The sequence below is a fragment of the Paramormyrops kingsleyae genome, chromosome 11 (assembly GCF_048594095.1).
Source record: "Paramormyrops kingsleyae isolate MSU_618 chromosome 11, PKINGS_0.4, whole genome shotgun sequence".
In the NCBI taxonomy this organism is placed as follows: Eukaryota; Metazoa; Chordata; class Actinopteri; order Osteoglossiformes; family Mormyridae; genus Paramormyrops; species Paramormyrops kingsleyae.
In genome coordinates, this window is record NC_132807.1 from 28,605,783 (window position 1) to 28,618,120 (window position 12,338).

The following is a 12,338-nucleotide window of genomic DNA, read 5'->3' on the forward strand; positions in this document are numbered from 1 at the left end:
GCTGGAAGCCTCTTGGGGGGGGGGGGGGGGCGACGACACTGATGTGAAGTTTTGAGCAGAAGCAGACATGCAGCTTGACAAACAGAAGCCAGAGGGGAATGGAAAGCACACAGCCATGCATACGCTTTATCCAGCAAGAAGTGGCTGCTGAGTCATTAAGCGAGAAACTCAAGTCACTCCCGATCCCCCCCTACCCCACAACACCCACTTTACAAACAAAAAGTTTCACTTTGTGGATGTACAGGCTACCTCATGTCAACGGCTCCTCCCACCTCTGCTCCCAAAAGTCCAATGGAAATGTAATGAATTTTAAATTGCTCACAGATTTTACCTCTTTGCTTTCTAGACCAGGGCTATGTGGTTGGACCATTACAAAACGCTGCTCATAGCCAGGGGTGATGTCAGTGGAGGGAAGGGGGCTGTGGTGGTGGTGGCTGGCCTACGGCCTCGATTTTAGAGCTTTTTCTCCTTTCACGACAGCCCTGCTCACCACATGGCCTAAATTAGTCCATCTCGGCACCCATTTATACTGTCGGGTTTATAAGACATTTATTTAAGACATCTCAAATGGCCAACATAAAAATAAGATGGAAAACACAAAAAACATACCACAAAAAACACACACATGTATTCACATATACATATAGTACCCCCCCAGACACACAGAAACACTATCCAGAATGTGTCTGGGTCCACATACCATAATATTTACACTCTCACTTCCGGGTGCATGTTTGTGAAGGGGAGGTCAAGCAAATTATCAACACAGCAATTTAGCATAGGTACAATGCAGTGGGGCTGCCTTCATCAATTCTGCGTGAAGAAGCTCCGGACATGCTGTGCTGTGGTCTGGCCCACCACGAGCTCCAGGTCCTGGGCACTCGCCTGACTGAGTTGGTGGATACTGGGGAAGTTGTGGAGCAAAGCCAAAGCCTTCACCCGGCCCACTGCAGGGATACGCTGCACCAGGGCCAGTACCAGCGGGTCCTGTAGGCGTGCTGTGCTCCTCCGCAGGAAGGGATTGCTCCCCGCCTCCCGGCCATTGTCATGGGCCTAAAGGTAGGATGATTCTCATTATCGTAAGTCTGCACCCCCACCCCACCTACAAAACAAATATCCTCAAATCTGCTTCTACCTGCACATGTGACTAAGTCGTGTGACATCATTGTCACCAAGTATTACATAACTATCCTCATGGACTCTTGTTTGCAAAATTTTATCAAACTGCACTCATTCCCATAATGAGTATATTCAAACATAAGTCTTGGGTGGAGTCTGTGCTGCCTTCTGTACACAAAGCTATCACATGCAACTGAGCTGAAATAGTAAACTTAAAATTATGGGCATAAATCCTAACATCATAACTGGGTCATCAAGTCAAAGAGTGACTCAGTACTTAAAAAGCACAAAAAGCTGCTGATTGAAATACCAGTAAAAGAACCAGTGCCAGGACATTCAACCAGACGTGTAAATAGGGCAGCTTTGTGTCTATTGGCACAATTAGCTGCAACATCACCAATTTATCTCTACTGGTTGATAAATTCCATTTGGCTATAGTTCATCTCGGTTAATTTCAGTTAATTGTTTGGTTTATAAATATCGCGATATTACTGGGGGAAATGTCACATGTCGCAATATGACATCATACAGTCCTGCGTTTAAAGCTACGCGGATGAGGGTTTAGTTACCAGCTGTGTTATTAGCTGAGAGGCCTCCGTCTGGCCGGCCACGGGCAGCAGCGCCAGGCCCAGCTCGAACACCGCGAACTTCTGCACGCCCAGGAAGTACTGCTCACTGAGCCGGGTCCTCTCCACAAGCACGACCCCATGCGTGCTGAACCGGGCCTGCGGCACACCCACGCAGAACGGCTCGGAAAACAGCACAGCACGTAAAAGTGGAGTGGAGTCACTAGTCTCTTTCGCCATACTGGTGCAAATTAACACTTTCCCCTTGAGTCCTGCTGTGTATTTATAACTGGAACAAATTTGTGGAGACTTGAATAATAATACTCTGTAAACCACAAACGATGTTTAAAAGCCCGCGACCTGCTAATCCAGACAGACATGCATTTGTTTCTTCTGAAAAATAGCAATGGGTTTCCCAAAAAACGGTATCTTCCCAGCTGAAAATGTCAAACCAAGACAACAGACTGAAATATACTTACATTTCTAAATTTAACAAGTCTCCTCTTGTAGGTGCTTCCCGCCACCAAGTCACTTTCAGACACATACATCACACAGCTTTTATTGGAGAGATGAAAGTCCACTACACCGAGTTCTTCTTCAAAGATTGGTTTGATACTTCCTGGCAATAGAGTGAAACACTTAAAACTTCTAGAGGAAAAAGCAAGAATGAAGGAAAGAAAAAAAATACACGAGAAACAGAAATACTGTACTTTATTTGTTATTTTGTCTCAGTGGTGGGCAGATAAAGCCGGAATTATACAATGGCGCCACCTGCAGGAAAACTTAAGCCAACAGTGAGTCGATTTTTATTGATGTTAACGCCTCGAATAAAATTTTCCTAAGAACTTCATTCATCTGCAACTTCATTCACACCTCATATGAAAGGTTCGCTAAACAGCTCAGTAAGAAACATTTTAAATATCCGCATAAATAGGCATTAAGACGTTCAGCCAGTTGTGTAGATAATAGAATGTTTATGACAGGTAGATATTGAGTAAATAGACACAGATTTTACGTGCATACCTCTGAAACCCTGTACGATCGCAGAACCTCTCCATTTTTCGTTGACAATAATGTGCCCATAGGGGGGCACGGCGTTCGCACGCACCGGCGTGCTGATGTCCATCGCGCTAGCCCTGGACCGTAGATTAAGCGGCCGGCGAAAAACAATCGATTAATTCTTCTCGCTAATTTAATTGCCGATTAAATATGAAACACATTTTAATATAAGACTGAATACTGGTTTCGTGTTTCATCCGTAAAAGAACACAAATTATTCAGCAAGTTCGTAGAAGTCAACGAAGGTAGAGACAGTGAAACTGAAACCCGAGCAGCTTCCTCTCGTTGTATCCAATGAAGCGCCTTTCTTCCTTCTCCGCCAACTTTTGAATGGTTGACAGCTGCAAACGGCTGGCGTTGCTAGGAGGATTAAAGCTCGTTGGTGATTGGGCCGCGTGTCTGACTTAAACCAATGACAGTGCACGTTGTAAAGGGGTCACTGTGATTTTTTAGCGTCTGGATACAAGAATGAGGAAAATACTATTAGGAAACTGAGTAGCAGGGTGGTCACTGTTTTATTGAGATATTTACGTTTTCATTGAAATCCAGTCTATTCTTTGCATTTTATTGGCCATAAACGTTGCAGCTGAAATAGCAGTCGTTAAGTTTGCGTTTATTTTAGAGTCACAGAGCTGGAACTTTCTGAAGATGTCTAAATTCAGCTTCAGGAGAAAGGACAAAATGGCATTTGTGAGTTTTCGAATATCGACTATGCTATTCTTGTTTTTATAAAAAGATACTAACCTAAAGACGATTGTACGGTCCCTATAATATTGTTACATTTTTGTAGATACTCGTATGATGTGACGTAATCCTGTTGACGGCTAGCCTTAGGTAGCGAAAGGGGTTGAGGGGTGGCGAATCATATCGTTCATTTATAGGACTAACAAGTAAAGCAGTTAACTTTTTGTTGACCTTTCTGTGACTTGGTGTTACTTTTTTGAGCTATGTAACCTTAAGTTGCTTTTTCAAAAATGGCTGCTGTAGAGGAGAATAGGACATGTAGGACGAAAATTTCAGCTAGGGCAGTATAAAGGAGTTAAATAATTAACATGGTTACCATAACTACTTTAAAACCCATCATATTTTAATCTGCTTTTTAAAAAGTTAAAAACCTTAAATAATTGCTTATCAACTGAACCTCCTCTATTTTGGTACATTGGTGTGTTTATTCAAAGCCCTTTTCAAGTCTTTTGGCCTGTTATGTGAGTGTTATCTTTTTTCTCGTAAATAATGTATGTAATGGAACAACTTACATCTGGGGATAAATAACAAAACGGAATGTGAACATGGGGGGCGGTAACCTACAGAATTTACAGTGATGACTGGTTGCATAAAACTGATGCTGATAACAAGGAACTGCTAGGAGTTTCATTCCAGGGTTCCTTTTGAAATGTTTACAATAGAAGTTTCTGTAGCACATAATGGAACTATTACAAGTAAACGTGACTGAGAGGCTTATTAGCCAGTGCTTCCTGGTGCTTTTAACCATATACTCTGTAGATTAGGTACCTTACAAATAGGTACTATATCATGCCTTCCCTTTGACAATGACCCCTGACCTTCACACCAGGCCAGGTCCTTTCCCATAATCCTTTGCGCTGCATTATGATGTTTCTGGTATGTTTTGTGGGGGGGCTGGTTAAATATACACCACCTAGGTCATTTCTGGCAGGTTTTAATACGAATCGGACAAGTCAAACCCCAAATAGTATTCTCCCTTAAACATCCTTGTCACTCTGCATCTCACGGTCATCAGTGACGTCACCGTGACGTCACCGTCACTCTCACAGCTGACTTGGAGCTAATGTTCCTTCATTATTGGTGTCTAACAGAGTTCTCTGTGGTCTGTTTAGAAGCACATAGCTCATGGTTTGATCCCTGCCGCCACCGTTGCTCCCAGACCCGCTGTTCCCCGCACCCCTCCCCCTCGCAGCCCATACCCCTCTCCAGAGAGACCCAGGTACCTACGTCATTCATGTCTCTCATCCAGCAGTCTTTTTTTCTTCCTCCTTCCCCCTTTTCTCTTCTTTTTCCTTTCCTACATTTTCTCCCACAATCCTGAGATGCCATGTGCATTTTTTTGTTTTGCATAAACTGTAGCAGCCTTTATTTATGCTTTGCCATAGAGATTGCAATCGCACAAATTATCGTCTCGGAAAGAGTATTAAATCTGTATTTTTACGAACCTACATAAATGCTCTAGGTCTGCCTTGGCAGCAGCCATCCTGTCCTCCTCCCTAACTGGCCGCACGGTGGCCATTCCTCCAGCACGACAGCGGTCTCTGTCAGTGAGTGACTGCTCCCGCTCAGCCAGCCGCGTGGAGGTGGAGCCCTACACCAGCACCGCGGAGTATAGCAGGTAACATAGAGCACACTTGCACCATGCTGTCAGGGCCTGGCCTTTTCGTCTCCTCACTGATATTCCCTTAGTACTTCATGGTTAATGGGCACCACAACCTTTTATGCACAATCTAAAAGTCAAACAAAGGGCAGATGTCACAGCATTTTAACCCCCTTTTCCTGCAGGGACAGATGGCATCGATCTGTGGCAGGCAGGCCCCGTTTACCCTCCCCCGAGCATTCTGACCCATGTGATGAGGATGATGATGACAGTGATGATGAAGACGAGGAAGGCGTAAAGGGAGGATTGCTTTCGGATCCGGACGAAGACCACATTTACCAGTCTCTGGAGAGGCAAGGTGCTGCTCTGGTCACAAACGACATCTATGCTGTGCCACATAAGCAGGTATGGTATCTACAAGGAATTTACCGTTAAAATACTGCAATTTTTAAAATTTTTTATTCCCAACTCATTTATTAAAGGGTAATTTCTTGACAGTAATTAATTTGAGACTATGCAGTGCATAATCTTGCCAGTGGGTGGAGCTACACAACACATTTTGAAATAATCTGGACAAGCTTTGGCATATGTTAAGGCTTTGCCATTTTTATGGCATTTTAAAATGCCATTTTAAATGGATGTTTGTAGATTGGAGGTTGCAAATTTGAAATTATTTCACGCATGCTACCATGCTCAGCCCAGAAGCAGCTAAGCACTGTACATTTGGTTTAGAGTGCAGCGATTTAACCCCAGTATGTCACCAAAAGGTTGCCAAGGGTGTTAATTATCTATAATACCTGTGTAATGTGCTTTAATGTGCCATAATGGAGAAGCTGGGGTCTATTTAATGCAAATTTAGTAGCATAGGAGAATAATTTAGTACGTAGATACACATTGCGAAAGAGTGTCTGGCTTTGGCTGTCTGACATTTTAAAACAACGTAACCGTCAAAAGATACGAATTGTAGGTCAATTACGTTGCGTTAAAGTGCAGTGCAAAAAACACAGTTTCAGAATGGCCAATTCACAGATGTGCCAACCGAGAGGCCTAACACCAGATATTTGTTAGCTGCTGTTCGGTTCACGATTGCAAAGAAAGCTCACAGCTTCTCTCACTCCCTGTGGCTTTACTGCTATATGCTCCCTGCAGACTCTTAAATCAGACAATTCATCTGATTTAATTGTTTTTGTTCCTGGATCCATTTTTCTGTGATTCCCCAGTTTACCTTAACAAATTCCAAAAGGCAAGTTTATTTTTTTGTGTTTTTTATTTAAGTATGCAACATGATGGCACTCATAATCGGGTATTTTGTCAAGAATGTCAGTGTCGCTGTTTACATTCAAAGTGAGAGTATCGCTATGATGTCATGGTATACTTGTGTAACATGGGTCAAACGATAACATTGCTCTGATTTTACGATTTACACAAAGAAGTGTCTTTCGTTTTTGGTTTGTGGCCTCCTGGTGGCTTCAATCCAGTTTACATTGTTCAATTTGTTCTTATCTGCTCACTGTGCTCGGGGCCAGTCAGTGCAAAGATGTTAGCGACCTGCATTGATGAGCTGAGTGCCATGACGGGCCCTCCAGGGGCTGCTGGGAAAAGCATCACTACTGTCACAGATGGCGAATGTCAGCAGTCGCAGAATCGCATGCCGCAGAGCCCTCGTTCTTGAGGGTTGCTGTTACTGGGTTTCTGGCTAATTGGACCTGGCTTTGCAGTGGCCTGCCATCACTACACTAGAGCATTTTAATGAATAGGGGCCCTACTGATCACAGAAGAGTGTGCTGAAGTAACGAAATGATTGTGTGCACATGCAGGCCAGCACTGGAATGTAATTAGTTTTGCTGCAAGAGTCTTGTGGGGTGGTTGCTGCCTTCTAGTACTTCACTGAAGATAATCTTTGGATTTTATTGCTTTCATTTCAGCACAACATTTCCTCCTACTGACGTTGTTTCAAATAAATGCTCAATATTTTGAGTCAAGTATATCTATTTATGTACTATTATTAATTAGTGATGTAATGAAGACCAACTAACCCGATACCAAGTCTTTACCAAGACCAGAGTACATTGAGACCGAGACAAGACCAAGACCATGGCAGGGCAAAACCAAGACAAGACTAAGACCCAGGCAGGGTGAGACCAAGACATCTGATTGGTTGGTCCTGCCTCCTCTAGTTGCTTGGACCCACCATCCTCTACATCCTCTACAATATTATTGGTTTAGAGAGAGAACCATTTTTCATTTTGCCCTTGGAACATTTTTGTGCAAGTAAATCTCCCATGAGCCAAAATCATCTGCTTGGGAAACTTAAATATTTATCAATGTAATATACTGTTAGAAAAAGAACAGTTTGTTCATCAGTTAGAATCAGGTGAAATGCATTGGTATTGCCTTTATTATTTGTGTTTGCTTCACTCAGAGAGGTGGAAGATACAGTAGGGAATGGCCCCCTCCCTGGAAAATGTAGGTCATATTTTATAGCTTGACCTTTAATACAGGCTTCCTGTTGATGTAAAGCTGCCAGCATGATTAAATCAGCAAATGCTGAGCGTCCGTGCTGCTCAGACTGCAGCAGACCATATTAGTGAATCAAAAGCCATAACTTGTGAAGCTGTTTTTCATGACTCTGAGCACATAGATTCAATGGCCATAGAGACATCATGGGGGCTTGCTTTGAATTGTAGGTGATGAATCCTGGAGATAAATGTGGTTGACGAGTGCTTTCTGCTCCAGGGAACTGATTGGGTGATTTAAGGAATGATTGAATTTCTGAGTCTTACAATCATGTAAGAGCAGATTTTAGTCTGCTGCGTGATTATGTTTGAATTGCAGATGGCATGAATGCCAGTCTTGCAGATAATGGGTGAACCGCTTTGCAGGCAGTGTGAGAAAGGAGGCTTGGTGAATATGACATGATGAACTAGTGTTTGAATGGCTGCATAGCAGCTTTCCCTATAGTGAAAAACTTTATAAAAATCATCTTGTTTTGAAGCACCTGATAGCAGTCTAACGGGGACTGAGATAAATGCATCAATTAGCTTATGTAGATAATGTTTTAAATCATGAATTTAACCTTTCTGAACAAGTCTGATCATACAGGTCAACTTGTGCATAATAAGATAAACGCCTTGTACAAAGAGCATTGCTGAAATTTGATATTTGAATATTTCAGACGATACAGGGTGGTTTAATAAGGGGCATTGATTTCTCTAGGACAATCATCAATGCCCATGATTTAGGCATACCTCTTCAACATTTCATCTGTTCTGAAGTTCTGAGATTGAAAGTATGATAGGATTATGTATTTTTGTTAATCATTCAACAGAGATTAATTAGTTGTAACATCTGTGTGGCACCATTTATGACATCGTCTGTCATTTTTGACATTTTTTGGCTAGTATGTGTGGTATGGGACTATAGTACAGATAAATGTTTATTAAATGTTTTCCTTTTCAGGAGGTTGTGATAAAAGGGGGACTACTGGGTGAAGTTTGATGGTGGGGTAACAAACGTTACATATGTGGACACAAACAGGTCTAGGCCAAAACTGAAGCAACACATATCAATGTAAAGAGACGCCACCATTGAGAAATGGAAAGTTTGAAGGAATATGAACGTCATTTGAATTTTTTTGGAAACCGATGGCATCATCCCCTTTATCACATACTTAAAACAATGATGCATTTAAGGAGCATTTGCAACTGTGTTGTGAATATGCTCCTTGGGATAATAATGAGTATTACTGTTGTGTTCTAGTGTTCATGTTTGTGTACTTAGTCTGCAATTGAATGATTATTGTTCAGTGTTTACCGGAAGGCTGAGTATGGTATTATAGGCAGATAAATGATTGAACGTGCCGACCAGAGACATCTTGGAATATTCATAGAAAGGACACAGAAATACTGGCTCTCTGTTAGCCTGGCTGTTCCTGGCAGGAGATCCTGATCTTATCCTTGCATCATGCTGTACTGCTGTTAGTAGTTGTAATGATTCCACCAAGGAACTGTCTTGCTTGAGGCTCTTCATGTAATAAGTTGAGAGCTGCTGTTCATATCTTTTACCTGAAGATTCTATTTGACCAAATACTGTTATTGTTAAGTATTTTGGATCCCTTGTGTCATTTATCAGAAATTAATGTAGCTGCTGAAAATAATCCAAGCTTCTCATGAGAAATGAAATTACATTATGTACTTTCAACAATCAGCCATAGCATTGAAACCTCTGACAGGTGAAGTGAATAACATTGATTGTCTTACTTTCACCTGGGAAGGGTGCCATTGTGTGCAGTGGTCAGTACCTACCAATAGTGGTCCAAGAAAGGCCAACCAGTGAACCAGCAACGGGGTCATTGGTACCCAAGTCTCATTGATGGGAGCCGGGAGCGAAGGCTGGTCTGTCTGGTCCTACCCCACCTGCAGGAGGGCTACTGCAGCACAAATTTGCTGAAAAAGTTAATGCTGGCTATGATAGAAAGGTGTCAGAACACACAGTGCATTGCTGCTTGCTGTGTATGGAGCTGCATGTAGCTGCAGAGTTTGAGTTCCCATGCTGACCATTGCCCATGCTGACCATTGCCCATGCTGACCATTGCCCATGCTGACCATTGCCCATGCTGACCATTGCCCATGCCGAAGGCACCTACAATGGGCATACAGGCGTCAGAGCTGGGCCATGGAGCAATGGAAGACAGTTGCCTGATGAGTCACATCATGTGAGCGACTGGCCAGCCAGCGGAGGCAGTGTGAGGCTCTGGGCAATGTTCCGCTGGGAAACCTTGGGTCTTGGCATTCAGTGGATGTGACATGGACACTATCACCTACCTAAACATTGTTGCAGACCAAATACACCCCTTCATGGCAACAGTATGCCCAGATGGCAGTGGCCTCTTTCAGCCAGATAATGTGCCCTGCCAGACTGCAAAAATTGTTCAGGAATGGTTTGAGGAACGTGAAGAAGAATTCAAGGTGTTGACTTGGCCTCCAAAGTCCCCAGATCTCACTCTGCTTGAGCAGCTGTTAGATGTGCTGAACAAACAAGTCCGATCCATGGAGGCCCCATCTCACATCTTGTAGGACCTAAAAGATCTGCTGCTGACGTCTTAGTGCTAGATACCACAGGACACCTTCAGAGGTCTTGTGGAGTCTATGCCTCGATGGGTCAGAGTTGTTTTGGCGGCACGAGGGAGGCCTACACAATATTGGGCAGGTGGTTTTAATGTTATGGATGATAGGTATATGTTAATACACAAAGAACTAATGAATAAAAGTCCCACTATCCGTCAGAGACTATCAATTAAGAAAGGATTGTACGTGCCCCATGAATCTGCCAGATTGGCACTGTGATGAGCTGCTCATTAGTAAAACAAGCCTTTAGAGATGACCAAGGAAAGGGTTTGTCTTTTGAAAAAGACACGAGTACTTTTAGAGGGACATGTTAAACATGATGCAAGGGCATTTTAAGAGCTGTCTGTCTTATCATAACAGACCCTCAGGAAAATATTTCTGTAAGCCTCATGGTGAAATCACATCAAAGCACATGAAATGTACCCTGAATCTCACTGAACATTGTCAGAAAAATACAGAATTGTAAGTTTTGTTTCTGAGGTCTTTCTTAAGGAAAAGTTATAGATTTGCAGAAACCTAACCAGGCAATGATGTCACATAAAATCAAAGTTTATTTATTAATCAGCACAGCATACAGCAGTAGATGGAGCCAATGAAATGTTGTGTGCACCTTGTTTTCCATTGAGGAAAAAATAAATTCCAAACAAGGAAGGTCAGTAGTGGAAAAATAGATGTAAAAGTGCTGAAACGGCATTTGTTTTTCCATTTTTAAGATTTGCTGGAGGTCAGTTAGGAATTTTATCTTTAAAGTGAGCTTCAGTGTGATATTCAATGAGCTTCAAAAATATCTGTGTCTCAGCATTTGTATACATTTCACGTAGATGCTAGCACAGAGTTTCCCATCAAACTAAGCAAGTAGTCTGTAGCACTGCAGTACCCAGCACCATGACAGTGGTATGAATTAGTCTTATTAGGAAGCCTATGTAAAACTGTGTATCTGAAGTCCCCAGAACCCTCTGTTTATTGTTGCAGGCTGCCTGCCAATCCGAGACCGGCGGTGTGACAGACAGCTCTGTGGCTGAAGAAGTGTCTGCTGTACACGCAAGGGGTTTGTATTTGGCCTCAGGGTCAGGCCCCTGCTCCCTGGCCAGATGTGTAGAGAGATGCTGAGTGAATGGGGGCATAGCATCTAATCAGTGGGCTCTGGGGTTTGTATTACCCAGCATTGTTTCCCAATCTGGTCCTCTGGGACTCAGACAGGCCATGTTTTTGCAAAAATGTCAGGAAGGGAGCTTGGAGGGAGCAAAACCGTGGACCGACTGTGGGTCCCCGAGGACCAGGTTGGGAAACACCACCGTATTCTATAGCCCTCTTGCTCCAGACACTATCACAGTAGTTACTCTAATCTCCTAGTAATGTCTTTTAAAGCATTGGACAATTGTCTGTATAGGGAAAGTCATTATCACTGGAAGCACTTTGTGTTTTTTATTATTGGCTAAGTGCATATTTCTTCCAAAATATGTGATCACCGATGCCATAAAGCTGCTTTTTAGCAGATTTCTCCAAGGTGCTCCTTTTGTGGACTTGCTTAGTGCTTAGTGGTCATTAAATAATGAGCCAGCATATTGTTAATTGTGTGATTATAAAGGATCCGTGCAAAACAAAGACTTTGTTTCTCTTCTTTGTGGACCATGTTCTGAAAGACTGTTACAGATTAAAATATTACAGCACTGGTCAAAAATATCATTTTTTCAGTTTGCGATGTGATCAAAAATCGACATAGAAGATTGCAGAAGACCAAAACTTAGAATCCCGCAGAACAGCAGTGATTAATGGATATATCAAATCCATTCATAGGGAAGAAGCTAAGAGCTGATTTGATTAATGATTTAGCTGTGATTTATATCTCTAATATTTTTTTTAATTCTTTTTTGTCACACACCGTTCTTATTATCAAAAGCAAACTGTGTTTCTCCATTTTGACTAAAACTTATATATCCAACAAGTAAGTACCATTGAATGTAAATGTTATCATGCCTTTTGGATTAATTGCTAACATGAAACTGTTCTAAAAGTCATCTGAAGCAGATGACTGAAATGCAAATGAAAGAGATGGAGCCCAAATTTACTCCAGACTAAATGCTGGTGATTTGAATGAGTGATTCAGTGAGTGTAATCATGGCC

The 12,338-nt window shown here is 42.4% G+C and overlaps 2 protein-coding genes across 3 annotated transcripts in view; one reads left to right on the forward strand and one right to left on the reverse strand.

The window, feature by feature from the left end:
- Positions 1-532: 532 nt before the first annotated feature.
- faap24 (FA core complex associated protein 24) lies at positions 533-3,075 on the reverse strand. Its single transcript, XM_023790314.2, has 4 exons — positions 2,709-3,075; positions 2,165-2,304; positions 1,689-1,844; positions 533-1,053 (listed from the first exon to the last, which is right to left on the reverse strand). The coding sequence occupies exons 1-4, from the start codon at positions 2,809-2,811 to the stop codon at positions 808-810; spliced, it is 645 nt and encodes a 214-aa protein (XP_023646082.2). The 5' UTR covers positions 2,812-3,075; the 3' UTR covers positions 533-807.
- A 116-nt stretch (positions 3,076-3,191) lies between these two features.
- The window catches only part of cep89 (centrosomal protein 89), a 78,768-nt gene continuing 69,621 nt past the window's right edge, over positions 3,192-12,338 (forward strand). For both annotated transcript variants that reach the window (XM_023845592.2, XM_023845593.2), the window contains exons 1-5: positions 3,192-3,434; positions 4,601-4,707; positions 4,951-5,106; positions 5,274-5,493; positions 11,187-11,262. In XM_023845592.2, the coding sequence (XP_023701360.2) occupies positions 3,393-3,434; positions 4,601-4,707; positions 4,951-5,106; positions 5,274-5,493; positions 11,187-11,262 (601 nt within the window). In that variant the 5' untranslated portion in view covers positions 3,192-3,392. The remainder of the gene's footprint in view (positions 3,435-4,600; positions 4,708-4,950; positions 5,107-5,273; positions 5,494-11,186; positions 11,263-12,338) is intronic.

Excerpts from the sequence above, each read along its gene's own strand:
- faap24 (XM_023790314.2), bottom strand. The coding sequence starts at position 2,811 with ATGGACATCAGCACGCCGGTGCGTGCGAACGCCGTGCCCCCCTATGGG. Across the intron at positions 2,305-2,708 it reads GATCGTACAGGGTTTCAGAG|GAAGTATCAAACCAATCTTT; the intron begins GTATGCACGTAA and ends CTCTATTGCCAG. Across the intron at positions 1,054-1,688 it reads CTCAGCTAATAACACAGCTG|GCCCATGACAATGGCCGGGA; the intron begins GTAACTAAACCC and ends TCCTACCTTTAG.